The sequence below is a fragment of the Candoia aspera genome, chromosome 4 (assembly GCF_035149785.1).
Source record: "Candoia aspera isolate rCanAsp1 chromosome 4, rCanAsp1.hap2, whole genome shotgun sequence".
Lineage (NCBI taxonomy): Eukaryota > Metazoa > Chordata > Lepidosauria > Squamata > Boidae > Candoia > Candoia aspera.
Genome location: NC_086156.1, coordinates 96,632,653 through 96,643,088, shown reverse-complemented (window position 1 = coordinate 96,643,088; position 10,436 = coordinate 96,632,653). Strand labels below are relative to the sequence as shown.

The window sequence follows — 10,436 nt, the reverse complement described above, 5'->3', positions numbered from 1 at the left end:
TACTTATGTACTTCAGTAACAAAAAATCAGCATGCAGATATGGGCTAAAGAATAGTGAACTGAAGCAATTTGCCATGGAGATTAAGCTACAATTCCTAGGCAGTGAAATGAGAGTTTGATTGACCCATTCATTGTGGGTCTTAATGAATCCAAGAAGGCAATTATTTTTTTCACATTGGAATATTATACTTTGGATGACACTGTTTAGGAAATGAATGAACAAGCTTTAAATGTTGGCATTGTTTGTGTACTCAAACCCTCTTTATGTATCGGCATAAGCTCTGAAAACATTGAGAGGGAAAGATATGGAGGAGTTTAGAACATTCAGAATGGAGGGAATATTTTTTCACAGACCTTTATTTGACCTTTTTAAAAAAGGGAATGAGGAACAATTATATCTATGTGCTGAACTGTATACAGTATTAGCAACATGTGCATGAGGAGTTATTCCTGTTTTAAATTTTCTATCAGATTTCCAGAGGCCTTTTTTTCTGCTTAACACTCATTTATAATTCACATACTGTACATATGAACTGTAAAAAAAAAAGGTACAAAAGATGGCACTAATGCAGTGTTTTTCAAACTTGGCAACTTGAAGAAGTGTGGACCTCAGTTCCCAGAATTCCCCAGCCAGCATGCTGGCTGCAGAATTCTGGGAATTGAAGTCCAACATCTTCAAGTTGCCAAGTTTGAAAAACATTGTATTAAATCATTAAAAAGAGAGTCCATTTTAATAACTCAGTAATAAATGAAAGTTAGAAATGTCTCTTTCAGTTTTTAAGATTAATGTCCAACCCTACATAGCAGGGCAAGATCAAGGAAGCAAAAAGTTTACACACTTCAGTAAAATATCATAATACTAGTCTAGTAGTAGGGTAAATACAGTATCTTGGAAACAGCAAGCCATAATGCTGGGAAGTTCTTTCTTTCCATTTTATGTAAACCCTTGTAGGGAAATAAATTAACAAAAAGGTAGTTTGTTCCTTCAAGGAAAAGTGATGGGTATTCAGTGGTTATGTTCTGGGACATCAAATAGCATTCATTTCCTTCTTGTATTATTCCTTCCTGGTTACTTACTGGAAACCCTGTAGATGAAGAGATTGGTAGGTGAATAGAAGGATTTAGTAGATTAAGAATGGGCTTCAGTGATACACAAAAAGTGATTTATAGGTGAACAATAGCCCTCAAACATATCCAAGGTGTAAAATATTTTGAAGTTATTATAGCAATTCAGTAAGTAAATAAGTGAAAGAAGCCCTCTACCATTACTTTCCAATGAACAGGCCCTGTCAAAGCATTATCCTGTGTAATGGCAATTATAGCATCCTCTGTCCTCCTGATTTGGTGTTTGACATATTTCATCATCTCTACTTGGCTTGTGTGACATTTATGGTTTTCATGACAGAGAGAATATTACCAGATGTGGCCTCAAAATTTGCCATCACTCAGCTGCTGCAGAGTGTGGAAGCTGAAAGCTTTAGATCTCAGATATGTGTCTGCAGGGCTCTGTTCTTCCATGTTAGCACCATTTTCATACCACTGATGTTTTGTCAGCTATTCCAGTTCCCATATCTTCCAGCTCCTACGGTATTGTCAATTTCAATATATATTTCTTTTTTGTTGTTAGCAATATTTTTTCTTTTTGTTTTATTATCTTCTTGTAAATCTTAATACGTTGTAATGTTTCAATACAATGAATGGAAGATCATTAACACTATGTTGTTTAGATAACCTAGGGTATTGTAAATAAAGAGAGAACCCCGAATTACAGGGTGTGTTGGGTTGCAGTTATTGTAGCCAACAGTAGTACAATCACTTACTGAACTGAAGGAGGCAATTGCTTTTTCAAAAGGGAAAAACACATGCTAGATGTCTTTGTTGATGAATGAATCAAGCACCAATGGATGTTAGTTGTTTGCTCAGACTTCCTTTATGTATCATTGATACCCGCATGAGGCTGTTATAACATTCAGTGGCAAAGATATGAAAGGAGTAAGGAATTCTAAAAGGGGGAAAATACAGTACTTTCACCCACCACTTTAGGTGTGCTAGTAAACATTAAGTTATTCTTTTGTGGGCTTCTTCGGCTACATAGGTTTTTTTCTCCCTCATGGTTGGTGTAGTAAGGAAAATGACTTATAGAGGTATGAGAGAAAAACAGCAAAGGTGAAACCCGGTAACTGCAGATTATCAACCCAGCAGGGTTAAAGAGGTAAGACACTCATACCCAGATTTATGCTTGCTTATTTTTCATGTAATTTTATTGATAAACACACAGGACAGAAGTAAAAGGGTGAGTGAAGCTTTTCATCAACCTAAAAAACCCTAATGGCTAATTCTGTATCCTTTCATACTGATGTCCTGTTTATCTGCTAATTAAGTCAAAGTGAGTACAAGAATGTCCAAGTTAGAGGACAGAAGATTGCCAGCCTCAATTAAGGAATTTGCTGAATGACTGCTTTCACATTACATGGTTAACCTGGTTGCTGAATTAACCTAATTTCACTGTTTGCACAGTGCATCCAACCATCTACAGTAAATGGGCTGGGTTTGCACTTAGCTACAAAGTATCCAACCAGCCATCCAAGGTTAAAACTGTATCAGCTTCTCATGTTGTGCCAGTACAGTTGCTAGGTTGGAAAATGACCTGGCTAGGCATGTTGTAGGGACACAGGAAATGGACATTTGATCTGCTTCTAGTCTTAGCTTAGCAATTGGATTATTTTGTGTGTAGGCTGAAAATGGTTTGATATTGTTGATTATGTTTCTTACAGCAAGGGCAATGGGCACTGAAAGGAGTGGCCCCGTGGGAACATTTTGCCATCAGCCCTTCATTCTGTTCTGATCTTATCTTTGATCCAAAAACTATAGAAGGGCACTGAAGTATAGACACCGGGGCGGGAGCTTTCAGCACATCCAACTCCCCAAGACACGATCCCAGCTTGGGTCCATCTCCTCCCGACTTTACAAACCAAGGGTCCACCACCGTCACCCTGTGGGGAAAGAAATAAGATTTAGTGTGTATATACAGAGGACATTCTAATGTCAGATTTAGAGTATGGGTTACAGTGAGGGCATCAGAATGGTGAAGCAGTTAAATTGTTAGAGGAGGGCCAGGGAGGGCCCGGTTGAAGGCTACCATCAGCCCTGGAAGCTCTCTGGGTGGGTTTGGACTGGTTGCTATCTCTCAGGGCAACCTATCTCAGAGGAGGCAGTGAAGCTATATTGTAGGAGGGAGTGGTGTTGATATCACCTTGTGCTCCTGGATAAAATCCAGAATATACATCAAACTAATCTAATGAACAAAGAATGTTTGCAAAGTTGTTTGAGACAAGACACTGTGTTCTTGGCCTTATAAATTTTATTTGAAATGATTGTTTATATGTAGTGGTTTGACAATGTAATATTAGGGTTAGGGTTGCCATTTATCTATTGATTTCATTTATATTGTGCCTTTCATTAAACATGAGTAATTTTTCTCCTGATTGGACAGAGCCATGTTGAGTACCAAGTTCAGTTCTAGACATCATAACATCATATTTAAGAAGGATTCAAAAAGACTGGAACAGGATAAGAGAAGGGCAGTAAGGATGAAGAGGGACTGGAAGCTAAAGTATTAAAGATACAGAAAGGTTGATTTTTGTTAAATATTATGAAAAACTTGCTGATGGTCAGAGGAGCCCAGGAATAGAGGGAAACTTCATATAATGAAATTTCCATGAAAGAAACCTCTGCATGGAATAGATGGTTAGATTCAATGGTTTTCAAATGGTTCTTACCAACATTTAAATTTCATGATATGATTATTATTGTCATTATCATTACTTCCTTTTCACGGTATCACTCAACTTCAAGGTGGCAGACTTAAACATCTAGGCAGAAATGGCTAACACAATCAGTTTCATTTTTACTAATTCTTTAAGTATTTTAAGTGATGCCTGATAAAATTAACTGATTGCTGTTGAAAGCAAAGGATGAGTCTGTGTTCTGGTTGTTCCCTGCTGAAGGAAATATCCCTCTGAAATGTTGGCTTTTGTGGATAAAATATGGCTACCAGATCTGAAAGATGATGAGACTCCTATACAATAAAGAGCAATGCAACCGGCACTTGCTGTGATTCCCTTTCCTACCCAACGTGCACTGTCCTCTTTGGCTTTGGACCAGTTTAGAAGGAAACCAGACTTGGCCCTCCTTTGACAGTTTTCATTGTGGGCTGTGGATATGAAGAACAGTTTGTGGACCTTGTACCTTACAGGCATCTATCCCGCCTTGAGGATAACCAGCACAGATCATATCAGGCATGACAGGATCCTTCTCCATGCCTTCAACTGGGGAAGCACTGAAGAGGCTGTTGCAGGTCTTTTGGTCTATGATAGGCACCTTTGCTTCCTGTAGAGTTAATGGGGCTGTCAGGGGTACTGTAGGAGATAGAAAGAGAGAAGGGAGATCACAATCATGCAAGGCAGGAGCACTAGAGTTAACTGTATACTGAGTGGATGTACATAATTTGAGCCTAAAATTTATGTCATGATGAGCTTCTGGAAACTGTATCTACAGTATATGGTAAAAAAAGTGGGCTCTCCATACTTGTTTTGCCACATGATTCTATTAATTTGTACATGGATGAAAGTCCATTTACTCTCAATAAACTGCTAAAAGAAGATTCCTCACCACCATTTTCAGTATTTCCCCATCCAGCAATCCAACAATTCTCATCACCGGAGAACTGTTCAGACGACTTTGGCAAGCAGACAGGAAGGATGTGGCTGGTGAAGGGCACGGGTGATGCCAGTTTAAGTAAAGCAATATCCGCAGGAGAGCCAACCTTGCCCAGGTAGTCAGGGGGAATGAACAACTTTACCACATTGGATGTTGCCACATTTTGGGAGAGATTTAAGAGCTGATTGGCACCGAGCACCACAACATATTTTTCAGTGGAATGGGATCTGTAAAACAGAGCAAAGGAGGAGTGAAAAAGTAGCTTTAAGTTTTTTTGTTTTATTTTCAAACAGAAAAAAAAAGGGGGAAAGAAATTGTTCAGTTAAATTAGGGATTCTTTCTTCTGTTTAATGGATTAGGAATTTTGTGAGGATATATTTTATTCTGAAACTGATGTTTCATTCATCCTTCCTATTCATTCTCCAGAGGAGAAGTGTAGCTCAATGATCGAAAAACAGACGCTTTATACATGGAGACTCACAGCCTCTGTCATCCACCAACTCAGTGCTGAAAATATTTCCACCAGCCTTGGACCCATCTTGGTAAGATGAAATTCAGCTGGACCTCATGGTTTGCAGAATAAACAATGAATGACTTGGTTCCCATTGTAAGTTTAAACCTTACAAACCAGAATGGTTGAGTTTACATGGTGAGATATGCCAAAATCAAGTACTCTGAATTATGGCTGTCTTATTGTCTGAACCCATTCAGTGGTCCATGGCCTGACTGAATATATAGAAGCTTGCTATGTATATGCAATCAGGGAGGAGTAAACTGTCACAAAAGGGTGATCAGGGCCCTATACGTGGATCCTCTCTAGCTGCACAAGGAGGTAGCTGGGATTGTGTCAGGCTATTTCATGCGTTTTGCACATATATTCCTCAGTTTACCATTTTTCCTCCACTGATTGAAATATACATCTTTTTCCTACCTCAGCTCCCTTGCAAATGAACTCTAATAAGTTTTTATTTTATTTTATTATTTTACTTTATTTTTAACTCTGTCACAATATTTTAAAAACATAAACCAGCCAAAAGTATAAGATTCTTTTACAACACTTCCAGGCAAGACTAAACAAAAGTAGCTGATTCAGGTTATGGCTCCAAATCATAGCAGTATCCACAGGGGGAATCAGCACATGTAAAAAAGACTTTTTCTGCTCCAACCATGGACCCTGCTGGGGAACAACCCAGAGTCGTTCCTATTGATATTTTAGGATAAAAGAAATTTCCAATGGAAATTTCAATACCACCTAAGCAGGTTCATTTGCAGATTAGCTGCAATAAAATGAGGTGATATCATGTGACAAAAGTGGCCAATTGCAATTCAGCTCATCCAATAAAATGGGACAGGGGCTTTCTGTCATCTTCTGCTCCCTGATTAGGTAAAGGTAAAGGTTTCCCTTGACGTAAAGTCCAGTCGTGTCCGACTCTAGATGAAACGCTCATCTCCGTTTCAAAGCCTTGGAGCCGGCGTTGTCCATAGGACACTTCCGGGTCATGTGGCCAGCATGACTCACGGAACGCCGTTACCTTCCCGCCGAAGCGGTACCAATTAATCTACTCACATTTGCATGTTTTCGAACTGCTTGGTGTGCAGGAGCTGGGACGAGCAACGGGAGCTCACCCTGCCGCGCGGTTTCGAACCGCCGACCTTCTGATCGACAGCTCAGCGGTTTAACCCGCAGCGCCACCGCGTCCCATATTAACTGCCTGAAAAACGAACTATCCAACATATAGTGACAGAGTGCCAAAATAGAGCCTATAATGGAGATTTCGCCAATTTCCGGGATGCGACAAATGAAGCAAAAAAATTTATTTGTAATCTAGACATATGTCTATAATTTTATACTTTATATTTTATATTTTGTATTTTATCTCTTGTGTTTTTATTCTATTGAACTGTGATGTGAATGTGCCATACGATAAATAATAAAACTGCCTGATTCTTGGCGGCATTACAAGCTTGCCCCTCTTTTACAAGCTTGTCCTTATCTAACACTGATCAGTTGGACTCTGTCTTCCTGAAACCATGAAGCATTGTATAGATACAATTATTACCCATCCTTGCAACAGTTGAGTATATCAGATACTTACCTGTGGAAGCAGCTAGCTGCTGTCAGCACCCACTGTTCATCAATGAGGGAGCCGCCACAAATAGGATGGTGATCCAGACAAATGCTGACATGCCAGGGCCACTCTCCATCAGGGGCATCTTGCCCTCCAACAATTCGGGAAGAGATTCTTGGTTGCCCACAATCTGTGAAGGAGGAGAGCATGTAAGAGGGTGAAGAACTATAGACTTCAGTGCTCAACAAGATGGAATTATTACAATACTGGAATGGTGTTCATCCAAATAACAAACCTGATTTAGCATAGATAAAGATGATTGATTGTCCCTTGCCTCTTTCAGTTTAAGAAAAAACATTTATGGATGCCAAAATAAAGATATGTTTAAAGCAATTGCTATTCAGGTAGAGATTGTGGGGATGGGGGGAGCTGATCCCAGCACCCAGGGATAGGAGGGTTATCCTTCCCCGCTTGCACCTTCCAAAATGGCTCCTCCAACCTGCCAGTTGAGCTTAAAAAATGCCCTCAGTGGGTAGTTCAGTGCAGGGCTTCCCACATATGGAGAGGTTATGGCTAAAATACCTTCATTATCACTACAGGATTTGAAGGGCTTTGAGAAATAAATCTAGGATTCAAGAAGATAGTTTTAGGGGATTGGCCCCAAGATGGCAGCACCTAGCTAACCTTAATGACTCAGAAAAAATTAAGCAGGGATCCAAAAAATTGTAGACTAAGCTGGGAAGTCAGAAAAACATATCAGAAGAGTTTTTATGCTATGCCAAACCCGAATCTGGATGTATCAGGAGTCCAGGATGACTTGAGTGAGATGTTATGTCTATCTTCCTTGAGCTGTGAATATATTTGAGCCTATGAAACATATTGATTACCCTATAAAGTATTCTCCAGTCAGGGAAGTTGAAGGCAAAGGATTTATGTTTTTTAGTTTATCATTATTCTGCATTCTTGCTCAAAAGAGCTAGTTTGTATAGTGGTTAAGGCACCACATTGGAAACTGGGAGACCGTGAGTTCTAGTCTTGCCTTAGGCACAAAGCCAACTGGGTGACCTTGGGCCAGTCATTGTCTCTCAGTCCTAGGAAGCAGGCAATAGCAAACCACTTCCAAAATCTTGCCAAGAAAACTTCAGGGACTTTTCCAGGCAGTTGCCAGGAGTCAAGACTGACTCGAAGGGACCAACCCACCCCCCACCTTTCTCAAACAGCTCTGCATAGTAAACTCAATTCTCTCTTGGGAATGATACAGCCATATTCAGAATGAAACAGTTTGTTGATTTGGCTTTGTAATCTGCTAGTATCCGCTGAATATGAATATGTAATATATGAAAGTTGTTATCCAGGGCAGGGAACCAGGTGGGATAATTCCTGAGTGTTCTGTTGCTCTGCTTTCCTGCATATCCTTCCCTGAAATACCTATACAGAAATGCTTGCAACACCTTGACGGCTTCTTACCTGGTTGGGAGGCAGGAGCACCTACAGAAATACAAAGGAGAAGGTATTTCAGGTCAAGAGACCTATGATTTGATAGCATATACCAGCAACGGGAAGGGACTCTGCCATCATTAAATCAGGCAGTTTCTAATTAGTCCCAATTTCTTGCTTCATCTGAATTATAAACTTATGATTGGCAATTTTGAAACAAGCCAGGATATTGAACCATGGATTGAGGTTGATTTAATATCCTTGAGTATTCCAAAACAGAAGCCTCTACAGGCCAAGATTGTAGAGTATTGAGCAAGAAAAGTTGTGTCTAGTAACTCTTGCCCTTATGGACCACAAGGCTCCTGTTAATTCTTTGGGCTGATAGGCATTCCAAGATTATGTGTAGATGTAAACCAGGGCGTTGCAGTAAAGGGAATATCTAGTGTTGCAGATTCATCCTGCATCATCAAATGGCACTGACCCTTCAGCATCTGCTGACTTCCTTGTCATAAGGTTATAGCTAGAGAGTTCAGGATTCCCTGTATTCCCTATATTCCCTCTTCAGCTATCCTTTGCCAGCTCTTCTCTGAGAGGTTGCTAATCTGCAGTCACTTCCTTCTGTCTTTCTTCCCAGCATGGAAACAGAACACATGCTCTTGGACTCTCCTCCGAGTAGGATTTTTTTTTTTTTAAATGTACTGCTGAGATATAAAAAACTACTATCAGGGATTGTACAATATAAAGAGCCTACGTACATTATATTGATTAAAATAAACTTGGCATAAAGAAAAACAAAGAGAGATATATACAGTTAATTTAATATCAAGGTGGAATTACTTCAGTCTTTAAATTTATTATTAAATCTAGCCAATATGGAAATATATTGTTCCATTTTCTCATTGTGAGAATGAGACGTTTCGTTACTCAGCTGGGTAACATCATCAGTGCAGGTGAGTGTGGGGTTTGCTGCCTGTTTATGTGCAGTAGCTTCCCCTGCCAGCTTTGGTGGGGGTGTAGTTTCCTCCTTGGTGGTTCCTTGGTTAGAGTATTAGAGTAACCTCAAGGTACAGATATTTTCTTCTATTGGAAACACATATTTGGAATCCACTCCTTAACATCAGGAATATAAGGGTTTATTTTTTCCATTTATGGAAATTGATACTCTTTGCCTAGTCCTTCTGGTAGGATAGAGCTAGCTAGGTGCTAGGCTTTGTCTATCCCTATGTTTTTCCTGTAAATTAATCTCCTTTCTGTTATAAAACCTTATTCAGTAATTGTTGATTTCTGCTCCCAGGAATGTTCACATGCACACCCTGAATACTTCCACATTCCCAGATCCTCAAATGGTCTCATGAACTTATTTCACACTGATCAAGAAGGGGGTTTTAAATACATACAGCAAAAGTAATTCGCATTGTCTCCACCATCAGGAACCCCAGAGGGTCTATCCTAAGCCTCTCCCCAAATCAAAATTACCTTCAGTTACAATCAATTGTAGCAGCCACACTGCCAGCAGCAAGGGAAGTGTTTTCAACATGGTCACCACTTCTCCTGAAATGTCTTCCAGATGCCTCCGCTCCAGCCAATAGCTGTTTTATTTTGGTTCTGATGTCTTCTGGTATTCAAACTGTTATATTTCATAGCAAAAAAAAAGATGATGATGGGTGAGCAGCCTGTTTTTCTTCCCTGAGTCTGTGGGTGGCAGGAGAAGTCCCAGTTCCTGTGATGGACTACAGTAATGCAGCTGGTTCTCAGGAAGGAGGGAGTGAGATAAGAGAAAACAGAGTCTGGAGTGTGGGAATACTAAGAGGTTCAGAGTAGCCATGCTCTAGCGCCTCCCAGGTTATTTATCTTTAGGTTAGAGTAGAGTAGCTTTAGTCTGGCAAGATTCTGCCTATACAGTGTGAGCTGATAAAGAACTGAACTTTGGCTGGATTGCTTCTATGTAGTTCTTGGGCTGGGCCTTACAATTCCTGAACGGTTGAGGCCCATCAGGATCTTGTTCTCTCTCTCATCCTGAAAACTCCTATGTCCCTCAACTCAGATTTAATGTTTCAAAATATTCTGGCAACACTAAGGTAGCTGTGGTGAATTGCTATTTTACTACTATAAATATAAAAATAATAATTTAATTTTTGTTAGAGTGTAGGTGTCTTCTGGGTAGAAAAGCAGAATAGAGATATTTCAAATTACATAACATTACATTTCATT

The 10,436-nt window shown here is 39.8% G+C and overlaps 1 protein-coding gene across 1 annotated transcript; it reads right to left on the bottom strand.

Moving 5' to 3' along the window:
- Positions 1-2,286: 2,286 nt before the first annotated feature.
- LOC134496093 (serine protease 27-like) lies at positions 2,287-9,762 on the bottom strand. Its single transcript, XM_063301850.1, has 6 exons — positions 9,702-9,762; positions 8,256-8,276; positions 6,816-6,978; positions 4,720-4,946; positions 4,249-4,418; positions 2,287-2,993 (listed from the first exon to the last, which is right to left on the bottom strand). Exons 1-6 carry the CDS (start codon positions 9,760-9,762, stop codon positions 2,832-2,834), a joined length of 804 nt encoding a protein of 267 aa, XP_063157920.1. The 3' UTR covers positions 2,287-2,831.
- Between the last annotated feature and the right edge of the window lie 674 nt (positions 9,763-10,436).

Bases quoted from the DNA above. Each gene is read 5' to 3' on its own strand.
- LOC134496093 (XM_063301850.1), bottom strand. From the start codon at position 9,762: ATGTTGAAAACACTTCCCTTGCTGCTGGCAGTGTGGCTGCTACAATTG. The intron at 8,277-9,701 runs GTAATTTTGATT...GTATTTCTGTAG, and splicing joins ACAATTGATTGTAACTGAAG to GTGCTCCTGCCTCCCAACCA. The intron at 4,947-6,815 runs GTAAGTATCTGA...TCTGTTTTACAG, and splicing joins GCAGCTAGCTGCTTCCACAG to ATCCCATTCCACTGAAAAAT.